Source organism: Aquila chrysaetos, chromosome 19 (assembly GCF_900496995.4).
Source record: "Aquila chrysaetos chrysaetos chromosome 19, bAquChr1.4, whole genome shotgun sequence".
In the NCBI taxonomy this organism is placed as follows: domain Eukaryota; kingdom Metazoa; phylum Chordata; class Aves; order Accipitriformes; family Accipitridae; genus Aquila; species Aquila chrysaetos.
Window position 1 is genome coordinate 3,466,516 of NC_044022.1, and position 15,849 is coordinate 3,482,364.

The 15,849-nt window shown below is 36.7% G+C and overlaps 1 protein-coding gene across 5 annotated transcripts in view; it reads right to left on the reverse strand.

Moving 5' to 3' along the window:
- Nucleotides 1-15,849, reverse strand: part of PDS5B (PDS5 cohesin associated factor B) — a 132,651-nt gene that overhangs the window by 76,396 nt on the left and 40,406 nt on the right. For all 5 annotated transcript variants that reach the window (XM_030042545.2, XM_030042544.2, XM_030042548.2 and 2 more), the window contains 3 exons: nucleotides 13,808-13,948; nucleotides 3,609-3,724; nucleotides 1,777-1,871 (listed from right to left, as the gene is read on the reverse strand). In XM_030042545.2, the coding sequence (XP_029898405.1) occupies nucleotides 1,777-1,871; nucleotides 3,609-3,724; nucleotides 13,808-13,948 (352 nt within the window). The remainder of the gene's footprint in view (nucleotides 1-1,776; nucleotides 1,872-3,608; nucleotides 3,725-13,807; nucleotides 13,949-15,849) is intronic.

The window sequence follows — 15,849 nt, forward strand, 5'->3', positions numbered from 1 at the left end:
CTTCTGTATTATCCACAAGGAATCTAGTTCACTTGCTCCAGGAACACTCCACAGTGTGAGCCATGTAAGCATTGTAAGCAGGGACAAATCAAGAGACATACTTCAAAAGCATGCTCTTTGACCAAGCTATAATGCTTATTTAGACACATTCTAGTTCATTAATCTTAAAACAATTTTTCTAAATTATTTTGGCCCATTGCTACTTATTTGGTAGCATCAATAATCTCATCAACATTTTAAGATTTCTGCTTGGAAGTGTCATACATGTTAACTACCTATTGTCATTTTTGAAAGCTGATAAAATGGCAAAGTTCATTTATCTTTTTAGAAGTATGTATTTTAGGTTAATTTAAAAGCATAAACGGGTAGGAAAATGCACACAAAAGTTATTAAGATCACTGTACAGAGCATACATCAGTGAAACATTGAGAACATTAAGAAACATTGAAAATTCAAAGTTTACTCCAGATGAAATAACCAGAGTTACTGTTCTCTTATTACTGTTCAATGACCAGTGAAAATTTTCAAGTCTCATCTGAAATATTGGCCATTAACATTTCTGGTAATCAGCACAAGTGTTGAACGAGCACATCAAGAAATAAAGCTTTGCACTTATGGAGGTTATAAAATTTGAAATCCAAATAAGAGTTTTTAAAAAAAAAAACAAACAATTTTGTTCCACAAGAACACGTAATAAACTAAAACAAAGGAAGAACAAATGCCATTGCACAAAACAATTCTGGTCTCAAACACCAGTGAGTCAGAGAAATTTTTCAATAATTTGACTTCGATAAGCACTGTGGGGAGAGAGAGGAGGGGCAAGCAAAATTACATTTCCCAGAGGATACCATTAGAGGGGGCACAAAGTCTTTCTGCAATGTAAAAAAGAAAAAAGAAATCCTTGAAAATACAATTCTGATAATCAAAGAGGAAATATCTTTACCACTCCATTAAAGAAATCTCCAGAAACTTTTTTTTTTTAAGCTGGCTTAACAACACCAATAACTACAGGATGACTCCAGCCTGCCTGCATTTGCGTCTAACTTGACAAACGCTCAGCAAGCAGGAGAGCAATCCCATGCACTTAACAGCCCTTTAAATTCCCTCCTTAGAGCAAATGGACAAAAATGTTACCTCTGAAAAACTACAAGAAGTAGGAGTTTATTGATCAGGGGGAGATACCGTCGCCATATACACTTTGAGGGGGAAAAAACCAAGCCAACCAATTCTCTTCAATTAAACTTTTTTCATTAAGACACTGGGAACAACAAATACTAAACACTTCTACCTATGCCAGTTGCCTTCTTCCTACAGAGGTCTTGAATTACAGGCTGCGTTTGATCTGAAGGAGCAGGAACCAATGGCTGTGGTCACAGTTATGAGGACTGTTTTCATGTTTTAGACAGTGGCTGCATAATATTTATACATTTCAGCTTTGTGGAACTGAAGTCTCCACTCTGCACCCCAATTAATAAATGCCATGACCATTAGGTTAGCCAGGCTGTCTTTGCCTGATCCCATGGTGCTTAATTTCAACAGCAGTTGGGAATGCAACTACTCTAAGAGAGGGAGAGTGATCTCTTTGGTTATGGCATTCTTTATGTACAATCCCGTCAGCCTGAGAAGCAGCACTGAAGGCAGGGACTCTGACTTAAAACTCCAACCTCAGTTATGTCCTCCACAACATCTGACAACGTTACTTAGGATTACAACCAACCTTCCAGACTTTTCCAGGAGACTTAAAATTGTATTTTAATGTTATAATAAATCTGGTACCTGTTAAGTCTTTTGCTAGGTCAGGATGGTTCATAAGGCAGTGACTTGCAAATTTCACACATTCAAGACGAATAGGTACATGGATATCATTAAACCTATTTAGAAACAAGACAATGCATTACAACAACAACAAAAGTATCACTTCTACCAAAGCAATTAGTTTATTTCTGCACAATCTCAAACACCTCTGAAAATATTTCCATGCTTCCCATGCACAGTTACATGCATAAAACATCTCTCATTTCACAGTATTAAGTTAGACTGCCTTTAGCTTAAGAAAAAATTCTTGTACTCATTTATTAATTCATGTTCTGAACATGAAGAGAAATATCCTCTCCTGATACACATGAAAGACTTCCAGGCAGACAACAACCATTTATTAGAAAGACATCTGACATATTTTAACTATCTTTTCTGTAACGCTCCACATAATTAACCATGAAACATGTATCAGCAACTAAAGGTTTTATAAGACTGCAATATTTGTCCCCTCTTTAAACTCTATGACAGACAGCAAACAAATGGGCATCTACCCTCGTACAAATGTCTGCTGAGATGGATCACTTCAACTTTTGTAAGATTTCATTTTGAAAGACTGAATTAGGTTTGATGCTTGAGAACTAGTATTTTCTCGTGTTTAATTTTGATATAAGTAATTTTTATAATAAAACTATTGATGTAATGAGAGTTACAAACAACTCTTGAAAAATTAAATGCATTTTCAAGCTATCCTCAAAATGCTTGGTTTTAAACAAACTAAAAATCAAATTTTAGAACATTATTGCTGTTGAAATGCTTATTTATCAAAGTGGCTTTAAGGAATAACTGTTTTAGTAAAAACCAAGTATGTTTTCAAAATCAAGAGATTCTAAGAATGGTTCCTTTAATAACACAGCTATTATGCCTTAGTTAAAATCCTTGAAAAAAGTAAATATGTGTATGTGATTCATAACTAGTTGAAAACAGTAATTATGAACAACAGATTGCACATATTCACATCACTTCACATTGTAACACAATGAAGCATTTTCCTTTGGGCCCAATTAGATCTGGTATTTTTTTATGACATGCAATATTTTAAATAGTTATATACTTTCAAGCAAAAGGCTATCCCTCAATTAAATTTTCTGTACTTTTAGAAGTAGCATTTCTTTGAGGACTACTCTGGTTTTGATACAATTGAATGCTACATTATCAACTACTGCAGGTGTTTAAATTATAGGGTTTATCCTCATTTACTCAAATCAAAAACATTTTCATCATAGTAGCCATACTTAGGTTTCTCCTGACTACAAGCTCCAGCTATATATATCTCAAACTGGCAGAGTATTGAAAAACAAAAGACTAAGTGTTTCAGCATTGTAAATACTACATACCTCTTTTAAGGCACTCCTACCATTAAAAAAAATTGAAACCAGTATACAAATACTGTACATAAAAGCCTCAAAGCCAGTTCTAACATCGCCTGATAATGCAAATGTCATATGATGCTGTTTTAGAATTAATCCATCGTTGAATAGTTTCACTTGTGAAGAAATTAAACTATTCCTTTTCCTTGACAATGGCAATAGATACTTGCAAAAAAATGAACTAAAACGGAATGATTTGTAATTGTTCACTCTGCAGAATCACAGATGCAGAAGATGTATGTAAAATAATCTCTTTAGCATTATCTGTCAGATTTCAGCTAAAGCAGCACGAGAGAACCTGCACTTAGCAGTGTCGCTTTAAAAAAAAAAAAAAAAAAAAAAAAAAAAAAAAAAAAAAAAGGTTGGATTATACTTCATTCAATGTTTTTCCCCTCCTAGGAAGGGAACTAAACCAGGATATACCTCCCCAGATAGCACTGCCAAAGTGGCTTGTTTTGAGATGCCAGCTCCGAATCCTTTGCCCCAAACATTTTTGCTAGAAGTTTTACAACCTGCAGGCGTTCTTCATTGTCATTGCTCTGGAAAATGAACACATTTTTTTTTTTAAATTAAAAGAAAAAAAAAAAAACAAAAAACAACCAACAAAAAAAAACCCAAAAAAACACCAAACCCACAAAAAACAAACCCCAAGAGTTCTGTTTTGTAACCAATACACTTACACACCTGTAGCAATATCATAATACAGATTAATAAACTCTTCTTGTATACAAATGTATATCTCAAGACAAAAAACCTTCACTGTTATTGGGAGAAGAAAAAATAAAGGCAGTGAAAATAAATACTATGTAGAGACAAAACCCAATGTGAACAAAGCCTGGTGAAAAATACACATACGTACATCTTTTTAACCCTCATTTACAGGTTACTGAACCTGTTAGGAAATCTGATACGTGCCTGTACAAGCTTACACAAATTCAAGCACAATACAAAACCCACAAAACTCATTCTACATTTGTCTGCACATAAAGGTTTACAGTTCTCTAGAATAGCATTTACAAACATTTAGCTAAAAAGAAAAAAGTTCTCAGAAAACAAGTTTTTAGAGAACATCAGATTAAGTACCCAAGATCTGAGATGCACAGGATCTGGTCCTGTATTTAAGCATTTATATTTAAAAATGCTGAGTTACACACATACTTTTCTTTCATATTTAAAATTAGTGCTAACAGAGATAAACCAAGGCTTTCTCCAGTATATTTTCATTACCATTGGTTTGCATTACACTTGTTTAATACAGCACACAGCATTTAAAGCTTAATACATACTTTGGAAACGTGTGCTAATAATTGTGCAATTAGCATGTACTTACTGTTCACCAAATTTTTTCTTTTGCTTATTAAACTGGCATTTAAAACTTATTAAACCAACTGGCTGCAGCACTTCTTTAAAAAGGGAATAGCTAAAATTAGTTGATATTAACTAGATACTACTCACCCCTTATTATTTCAGTCTTTTTTTTCAGGTAATAAAGACAAGGACTGTTTAAAATACTGTTCTTTTTTACCATTTTTGACATTCTTATTAGTTCAACATCACCTTTTGAATGTGAACAAGAAATAAGAGCGCAATGTAGCTGTCAGTTCTCTAATACAACATCATAGTCTTAAAGACCAACTTTTTCTCCTCAGTACCATAAATGGGCTGAAAAGTTTGACAGCATGTCCTTTTAATTCAGCTCCCTAAGAACAGTAAAAGCATTTGTAAAATCCTTAAAGTAACAGAGCAAGACAAGTTAAGGATGAAGAAATCTCTAACACTGATATATTACTACATTACAAAAGACTATAATTCTTCCCAATACACTTTAGTATTAAGTACTAGCAGCATTAATAGTAAATCCATTAACACATTTGTCTGCATTTGACTAACTTTTCCAATTAAAATTCAGATTGGTATTACTGAAAGCCATCTACAATCTCCACCTCTTAATCTGCAATAAACGATATCTTTTTTCTTTATGAGTCTCAGCCTGTAAGTATCCGTTACACCACAAATTCTTATTCTGTGCCCTCATGGTTAAGAACTTTATATATTTTTTGTAGCCTCTATTAGTCCAATCTCCATTACCCACATACCATGCACTCCTGCTTAAACCAACAAAATATTAAAAAAATATCAAGCATCTCTGTATTTCTCTAAGTAACCACCACAGATCCAGAGCAAGAAACCCCAGAGGGTGGGGAGGGAGAGGAGTGGAGGGGTCAGGAGTACACTAAACATTCAACTACTAAATTACAGAGCCAGAAATATAGAAAAGAGGCATTAAAAAAAACCAAACAAAGCAACTAAAATATCCTTAATGAATTAGCTGCAGAAGAAGCTTTCACTGTATTACCCACTAATCCAACTGTAAGACAACCCACTCATGTTTCTAGTCCTGTTTGTAGAAACAATGAATATTTGTGATTACAGACCAAGAGTATTTGGTAGTTTCTGAATTTGTGCCCAAATGTTGGTATCCTTGAAAAAGTCTTATATAAGCTCCTGAAGGTAATAAAAAAATCAACCTGTACTTCTTACTAAATGAATGCACCACTGCTACAGTCTCTCTCCTTTATTCTACTTTAATCTCTACTTCTTTTTCCAAGATGAAAAAATGAGTATCATGAACTCTGAAAAAAAAAAATCTTAATCCTTCTCCATTCTATGAGACATTGTATACTTGAAGAGTCACATCCTTCACCTCTTTTCTTAGGTATGATCCAGCACTGTTTGTGCTTACTAGTGTTCCATAATGATTTTTCAATAAAAATTGACATTGAACACTGGTATTTTCAGTTCCCCATACGTGCTCCCAACACACAGGCTCTTCTGCCTAGATATTAGGGTCTGTCACTAACAACAGCTGTAGTTGGTCAGATTGTTATCAATACAAAGTCCAAAAGAATATGCAGCACTGAGGATCTGGGGGGATTTGGGAACAGAAGTGGACACATCACCTGAAACTTGCCAAAAATTTTAACTACCATATCCAGGAAGAAAGGCAGCTCTACAATAATAAAAGTCAACATCTTAGTGATTTTATTCATTACATGACATTGGCTTAGTAAGATGGTAAAATAAAGATCTAAACCCCATTATGGTTATTTCCTAAATACTCTATTAATGAGCTTTTCATTCTTCTGACTATTAAAATGGTATTTATTTTCAGAAATACAAACTTATAAAATTCAAATACCAAATTTGAATGAAGGAATATCAGTTTCCTTTACAAGCTGACCTATACAACAACACGTTCTTAACTCTGTTCTCTCCTGCACCAATAATGCTTCTGTGTCAATGCGAGATCTCTAAACACACCACCTTAAAATGCCAAGATCAGGCACAAACCACTGACCCTCACAGAAGAGATTAAGTTAAATGAATTTCAGTGCACATTCTCCTGCTAATCCCCCAGGCTCCTTTCCAAAATTAGGTAAAAAAAATAGTTACCAGGAAGAAGCAACCATGATTTGACACAGCTCTCAATGTTGAGTTTAACAGTACTCCTTTTCTGCCACATGAGAACATAGGAGCTTTTTCTTTACAAAATCTGTAAAGGTGTGATGGGTTGACACTGGCCAAAAGGCAAACACCCACCCAGCCTCTCACACACTCTCCTCTCCTGTACAGAGAGGGGAAAGGGAGAAAACAGAAGGTTAAAAGGCTCATGGATCAAATAATGAGAGTTTAATGGGTAAAGAAAAAGCTGTGTGCACAAGTAAAGCAAAAAGAGGAATTCATTCACTACTTTCCATTGGCAGGCAGATATCTCGCCAGTTCCTGGAAAGTGGGATCTCAGCATGCATAGTGCTTGTTGGGGAAGACAAACACTGTGAACACAAACATCCTCCCCCTTCCTCCTCCTTTCCCTGAGCTTTTATTGCTGAGCATGTGTCCCCTCTCAACCTCCTGCCCTGCCTCAGCCTACTCATGGTGGGGGAAAAAGCCTTTACCTGTGCAAGCACTGTTCAGCAACAGCCAAAACTTTAGTGTGCTATCAACAGTTTTAGCCACAAATATGAAGTACAGTACCATACAGGCTGCTACAAAGAAAATTAACTCCATCCCAGCCAGACCCAAAAGGATAACTAGTTTGTCCACTTCTATTTGCACACACCTGACTGCATTTCAATTCTCTTCAAACATACTTAGAAGATTCTTGGGATAGATAGGACAGAAAAAGCAACTGAGTGAATAAAGCACACAAAAGCTGCACATTTCAGAGAATACCACTTACTGCCAGCAATCTTTCATTCTTCATCCAAGTCAACATGTACAATTCTCACAGCAGTTAAAATTACCTGGCGCCATGACCAAACTGTGTGGTCATTGGTTGTACCAAAAGGGCAAGGTGCTTGAACACTAGGTGGCCACATTGTTTAGATACAAAACAGTAAATGTGCACAACAGAGTTACTGAGGCACCTAAGGTCTCTCACAAGTTTCATACTAACAGTATCTTAACCCCTCTATACATGGTCAAAAATCTGTTTGGTCACTGACAGGAAAGCCCTTGGATTTTTCTCACACTCAAAGAGACAGTCTAGAACTTCCATAAGACCCTGATCCCATGAAGATAAACCAAGAGGCTTCCTGCCATGAAGAGTGCAAAAGAAGTTCAGGGAGATGGAGAGCAAGAGATTTGGATCCTGTCAGGTAATGTCACAGACACACAGACATTTGTTCACGTCCTTGAACTCCCATCAGCCACAGAGGCTGAGAACAAGGCAGCCCAATGAACTGGAAGGCAGTGGAGATTACTCAGTGAAGCTCACCTGGTTGTTGTGGAGAAAAACACCACCACTTCATTCTCAAAACGTGCCACGAAATGTTTAGAAGCAAAGAAACAAGACACTACACAGAAATTCTGGTTCACATACAGAACATACAGCTAGTGGAAAAGTTGCTGATACGAGGAAGAATCAGGTTAGAGAAACAGGATCACTATCAGAGAAACTATCAGAGAAACGCCCAGCACCCGTACTGCGAGACTGAGTACCCTAAGGTCAGGGTGATACATGTTCTTTCAGGGTTTGTTCACAAGTCAAGAATACCGAGAGCTTTCAGTGTCCTTCAAGAAAAGGAGAAAGTCCTCAAAATTGGAACAATCAAGATCAAGAGCACCTCCCCCCTGCCTTCACTCTAACTAGAATTTATGGAAGGGAGCATGGGAGCCCTTGCAATCATGAAACAGGGTTACATCCAAAAGACTTCACAGATTTCAGTCTGTCCTCAGACAGAACTCAGTACTTCTCTCAAGCCCAGGCAGAATACAGATTCACCATAAACCAAGCACATTCATGGGAGAAGCCCGGACATGACCTCCCACTAAGCACAGTTACAGCTCTTTGTAGATGATTAGTTGGAGCGGTCAGTAATTGGAGACATCGGGCATGTGAACTGCCAACAACAGCACACTATTGAAACTTCAACAGCTTCCAACAAAGCAGGACTGAGATCCAGTTTCTGCAACATTGTGAGAGTTTTAAATGATTGCTGAGTTGTCCATCACCACAGCCACATAATCCTCCAAAAAAGGCAGCAAAGAGCCCTTAAGAAAGAAGGGGTATGTCCACCAGCATTACTAAAGCACACATTCCAAGACAGAATGATAGTTTTTCCAATATGGATACTATAACACCATGCACTGTATTCTATCTACAAAGCATTAGAAACAATTTGTTCAGCAACTTGGCCCAGTGAATTACCAGACCTTGTTTTCCAAGTACGAAGTGGAACTGAAATGTGCCATTTACTCCACATCAGATGTACTTTTAAGCTCTCTCTTATGCAGAAATGATTAAGAGGACAGCACCAAAATGGCATACAGACAATCTCCACTGGCACCCGATAATAGTGGTTATGCCTGTCACACAAGACAACCAGAAACCATCAACTTCAATGAGCCAGACTCAAGCAAGGAGACTCCAGAAGACTTGATAGCACAGCATATCTACAAACAGCACCACACTTCGCATTCTTCCAGAGAAACGTGCACCAGTTCTGCAGCATGCCCTTAAAATTCCTGAAAAGTCACCTACATGTCTAGACAATTCACTGCACTTTCCTCCCTTGGCCAAAAGGCAACAGGTTATCTAAAGATGATCTATCACCAAAAGACTTACAGAACAACTCTATCCACTCCATCCAAAGATGTTACTGGCTGATAATGCCTGGTGGTGGTAGCATCAGCCCACTAAGCTCGAGAAATGAATGATGTTAAGATAAGAGCAAGGTGGCTGGTGTGACACTCAAGTCTTTGGCACCTACTGTCCTTGGGATAAAGTATAGTGAAAAAACTCCAAGCAGCACCAACCACAAGAAAATGGAGGAATCATAGGAGGAACGCGTACACAGAACCAAAGAGGCATGCAGCACAGAAATATTTCTCCGTAAGCATCAATATCTTTTTACATTCAGCTCAGTATTTCAAGTTACTTCAGAGGACATCATGGTGGTGGTGTACATCTCAGTCTCGCAACATTATTACAAATTAATTGACATGAACAAGCATTTTGCTTTGGGTGGAGGAAGCATAGCTGGAAAGGCTACCCTCAGTGTAAATGGACTCATTCCATTCACCAAAGACGACTTGTCAGTAATCACATGGCTCCAGGACTAGAACATCTGTCTCCTTAATGCATCTCAAGAAAAAAGGAAGGAAGGAAGGATGAACAAACTAAACTGCATTTCTCTTTAAACGCTCAGTAACAGGAAGCAAAATACATATACCATTAGAACATTCAGATGGTGTTTCTCAAGGACAATCCTTCAAAGTCTTTAACCACGTTATCGTTCTTCCAGGAATTCCTGTCTTCTCTTGTTTGGCTAATAATTTCCCACTTTGTTGCCAAATGACATCCCAAAATAGTGAAGAAATTTTTTTCAGGTTGTCAGTAATCAAGTTCTGTAATATCTGCCTTTGAAAATCCTATGTCACATCATTCTTATCTTACATGGAGGCCTAATTGTTACTTCCCAATTTATTTTAAAGTCCTGCGCCCTATTGAGCTGACCTTCATTGTTCTTCAGCCTTTACATGATAGGGCCAATAAAAAAAAAAATTAAAATTGTTTAACATCTGTGTGAAAGTAACCATTTATCATTCTCTACTGGCAAAAAGACTTTTTAGATAATGTCAAAAGAATTTAAGAAGAACAACTTTTAGAGAAATATGACTCCAACTACAGCAAGACATAAGAAAATACTTTAAGAAATTGATTTATTTATTTTAAATTTCATTGAAATGATCAAAAATACTGGGTTCTGTTCAAATTCATGCAGAACTCGCCAAGTTTGCACCTGAAAATATTTTTCTTTAAAGCATCAGCTTTAAAGTGAGCCAGAAAATTTGGTGTCTTGCTCAGATAGTCTACCATGAGTCTACTTCATCTGGCCCCAAATTATTTTTTTTACTCACTGCTTTTGAAACCAATTATAAAGAAAATGCACGTTTTCAAAAACACAGAGAGCAATTACTCAATTTATCTTTGAACAGCACAGATCGTATGTCTACTTGCATGCACGATGACCCCATTCTGACACATCTTAACTGCTCAAAACTGACAACTCAACAGGCGAGACAGCCACAGCTTTCCTTCAACATCACCTGCTTTAAGAGTAATACAAACCTCTTAAGCAGCAAAGCAGTAATATGAGATCTTGGAATAGAGTAACTATCCCACTGGTAGTCCCATAAGCATTACTTGAGTATTTGCACCTAGTATTTGACTTCTGTTATTACACCTGTATATTTAAGAGCCATATCAGACAATCTCCTAGAACAAAAGCTGGACATCCCTGTGAAACTATGCATTTGACCTAAATATACTCTACAAACTTCTACTTAAATACCTGGGAGTCCACAGTGAGTGAACTCAGAAGACAAGGCTCTTAAACTATGGGCATGGATAAAGACGCAATGCTACATACCAAATCCAGAAAAGCCAAAATCATCTACCTAGTCAAGCTCTGAATGACATGCAGAGCTCAGTGAAGTTCATGGTTATTTTACCATTAACTTTCATTGACCTTTATTCAAAAACACACCTCCCCTCTCCCATATTTCAATATGGGCTGCCAAGCATATTCTTCTCCTTTACCACCCACCTGATCCAAGGCTTCATCAAGCCAATAGGGATACTGCTGTCCAGTTTCTTTTTATTCAAAGCAGCAAAACATTAGCTGCCTTCTACCATAAGCACTCTGAGTTTCACTGAAATCACACTCTCTTCTCAACACACTAACATGCTATTTACCTGGACCTGAATTAAAAATGCTTGTCACTAGCTGCTGCTGTTTAGAATAAAGCCACAGCTATTGTTGGAGTAGAAAGTATTTAATCATCGCTGGCAGGTCTGCATAAAGAACGAACTTGTGTTGGTCTCAGAAAAAAACATAGGCTGACCATACTTCATTAGTATTTCAGAACGTTCATCTTCAAAGTACCCTTTTAACCACAGAAAGATCTTACAGAACTCTCAACTCATTTAGAGCCATAAAACGGTTTGAGTTGGAAGGGACCTCTAAAGATCATCTAGTCCAACCCCCTGCCATGGGCAGGGACATCTTCAACCAGGTCAGGTTGCTCAAAGCTCCATCCAACCTGGCCTTGAATACTGCCAGGGATGGGGCAGCCACAACTTCCCCAGGCAACCTGTTTCAGTGTCTCAGGATTTAAACCAGGATTATCCTATTCCAAATACAGGGTTAGGTTTTTTCTGTAAAAGATGGGTCAAGCCATGGTTGACAGCCAATAGGACAAAATAGGCATATATTATTTGTCCTTATAACTTAAGGCATCAAAACCACACACCTAAAGCAATAAGATGATTCAAACAGAAGCCGTGCCATGCCCTCAGAATAGCTACAAACTTTACTGAGTTCACAAAGACATCAAGGAATAAGAGCATTAAGAATGTAAATATCAGAATGTACATGTCTATTGGAAACATTGTTAAACTGGATCTTGGAACCTCGACATGAACCACCTTACCCTCAAAGGTTCAGGCCACAAGGAGAAAACTACACTAAGGATCAAGGGGACGAAAAGCAACACAATACATGTTCCTCATCTAAAAAAAGTATACTAAACAAAGAACAGAAATGAAACCATTTACAAATGTGTTGTAAATTAAAAAGTACAAAGAAAACATGGAAACGCTTAGGGCCAAAATCACCCAGTTGAAGGCAGAGAACAGAAGTTGTTCCAGGGGGAGGGGGAAAAGAAAAAAGGTTGACAGTCTTGGGCTATTAAACTTGCTGATTCCAGTGGTAAAATAAGATTAAAAAAAAAGAAGTTCGTACTGAAATAGCAGAATATGAGAGTCAATGAAGGAAGAGGAAGACAATTCAAGAACCTGAAGTTTTAAATGGATCTAAAGATGGAAAGGTTACTGCAATTATGGCTATGAAAAAAAGGATGTGGCAGCAGTTAAGATTAAATCTCTTGAATAACAGCTTCAGCTGCAGAAGTACTGTTTTTATTGGAATGAGAACGATAATTGTTCGCCATCTGTAAGAACAGGAATTAAAGGCTGAAAAAGGTCTACTTTTAAGACACAGACAGCAAGCAGTAAATTGAACTCTCCTTCTTTTGGAAATGTGAATGGAAAGATAAAACCATTAAAAAACAACTCATCTGAGTATAGTGTGCCTGCCTAGCAACATTAGTGAAAAAATAATAGGCACCAACAAGGCACTAAAATAATAAATACTGCAATGAGAACAGGCCAAAAGTTCTACACACCTAAAATCTGTCCTTGATAATAAAAATACATGCAAATTTAAAAGTGGCCCACTGCACTTTAGCCCTCAAGTTTAGTAACAGATCACTTTCAAACCTAGTAATACAAAACTAATCAAATTCCCCACTTCCACAGAAACCCTGTGGAATGACAAATAGAATAAAAGTAGTGCAGAATAAAGGGAGTAGCAGCTGTTATACTGGATTTCTCCAAGTGATGGAGACAGTCTGAAATGGTAGGAAGTCAAAAAGAAAAATACCTATTAAAATAGATTGCTAGCACCAGCTACCCTTTCAGACATAAGAAATAAGCCTGAAAAATCATAAAAGTCATTACAGCAATGAGTACAAGACATATTTATGGAGTCCAATGCTCTGTTTCTACCTGTCACAGACCTTCTATTTGGATAAAACGGTCAGTACATCAGTTACCATTAACATGGAGTCCCAACTTTTCCCTGCCAAAATTCACTATTCCGAACAGATGTAGTTTCTCTGCACAGCTAGCAGCACAAGGTACTTTCAATACATTAAAGCCCTTTACAATAAATACTACAGTAAACGAAGGAACAAAACAGGTCAGATTCTCAAGTCAGCAAAAAATGAAGTTATTGCTTGAACGATACAAGCCCAAAAAAACCACCAACCAAAACCCAAACATAGGCATACATGTGCTGTAGGTCAATACATTTGAAGTTGAATTGCTCTTTTTGAGGGCATTTCTGAGTTTTCCTTTAAACAATGCAAAGATATGTTTTACATGTATTAGTTTTATATGCCAAATAATTTGATGAACAGTAAAAAAAAAAAATAAAAATCATTAACAGTCAAAGCACACACGCTTCAAATATATAGAAAGGATAAGAAGTGTTTACCTTGAGTTTGAATTCAAGCTGTGGTAGAACAGAAAGCAAGAGGTGACTGTCAATATTGTATAACTCCAGAATCAAGTCAAACACATGCTCTGACAGGTCACTAATTGAGGTTTTACCAAGCATGAGGACCTGATTAAAGAACTGGAAAATAAAACAGAGTATACATCAATAACAAGAGTATATATACATTCTTCTAAATCCTTTGCTTGTCTACCACTAAATGCACCTTTTAATCTTACAACATCTATTTCACCACTAATAAAAAAAAAGGGGGGGGGGGGGGGCACATATAGATCAGGATTCTGTAGTAGACATCTTAAAATATCATTGTTTTATATTCAGTATTACACGTAAAGGAAAACACAGTAAAAGTGATGTTTAGTTTACTACAGCAGGCCTACAAATAATTTAAGAAACATAACTTTAGAGGAGTTCCAGTGTATCAGATGTTTTTGTAATGTGACTATATTTACAGTTATTTCACTACTGAGAACAATAATTTTAAAAGTATTCTAACATTTAGTCAAAACAAGGCTGAAACAACTAGCTAATTACTATACTACACAGGTGACAGGTTAAGGAGGTGTAAGTAAAAGCGTAGGAATTAATAACTGACTGTTCCAGAATTTTTATTTACAAGCAGCATAACGCAGCTGTAAAGCAATTATTCCTTCTTGGTAAACTTGACAGGTTTGAGGGAATCTTCGTACTTCAGATTAAAGAAAATATTTGCTAATATGAAATATTAATTCCACACTACTTTCAACTATATCCTCTCATAATAGATGGGTAAGAAGCAGCTAAAGAGGAACATACTACCCCCTACTTGGAAGGGGGAGGACATAATTGCAAAAATTTTTCTTCTCTTTGGGTTAAAACAATACACCAGTGTGGCTAAACAAATTATAGAGTTTCCACCTGCCACTAATGCAACAGAATACACTTAACTGACACTTCAGTTTCCTATTCCCAAACTTGGGACAGATGAACATCATGACCCTCTGTACCTGACAAGGTTAATCATGTCAGTAAAGAAACTAAAACCATGAAAGCTACCACTTTTTAAGGTTATAAAGTGAACCCCAACAAGTGATGCAATAGAAAAAGTCAACAGTTTCTAGTAATGACTAGAAAATAACAGATAAGTGTATTTTGTTAGAAGTTAAAGACTTGGTACTATCTTGCAGAAAAGTTTTCCTTTTCTGGATACAGAGTTGCCTGGAATGTATATATTCCTGGTTAGGAAACTAACTCCTACTGTGTCTTTAGTATATTTCAAGAAAGAAAGTAACTTTCAAAACAAAGAAGCCAGACAGCATAATATTTCCCACTTGTGGGAAACCAAGAACAGAAGACTACATGTACATATTTTCCATAGGAGGAAGATTCTTATTGTACAGACTTCCTTAAAACCCACAAAACGTCACCCAGTTTGTAATCTAACTTTACAGATAAACAACATTAAAAACCCATCCCCATGTAGCAATACCTTCCCAACAGCAGGTTTGAAGTAAAAGTTTTCACTGAAGATTTTTTAAAATCTTAGAAGGTACACACTTTCCAAGTACCACAAGTGTTACAAGTCTGAAAACAACAAAAAGTATGGAAGATTTTCTATTGTTTTCAAGGTCCTGAGGCTTTGGATAGCTGCCATGAGACCTGCTAAATTCATAACTACTTAAAAAAAAAAAAGGGGGGGGGGGTAATTTTTTTTTCCATATTGTGCAACTTAAGTTAGAGCATACTCCTGTCTGATCTTTACTTCCTCTCATCCCTCTTCTCTTACAATCTGTGATGCCTACACTCAACTTGGCTACAATCCTCAATCCACTCATTGGTTTTCTTCCTTACTATCTATTCTTAGATTCTGTTTCCTCTTCTTTTCCTGTGACAATGGCATTAAAATTCTGCTCTATCTTCACTTGTCTTAGCTTCTAAATAGTCTCATCCCCTCACTAGAAAAAGAACTTTACCACAGGAACAGTGTGTTTATATATTTTTATCAGAACAATACATATAAGTACATTTGGTCTTCCAGTCAC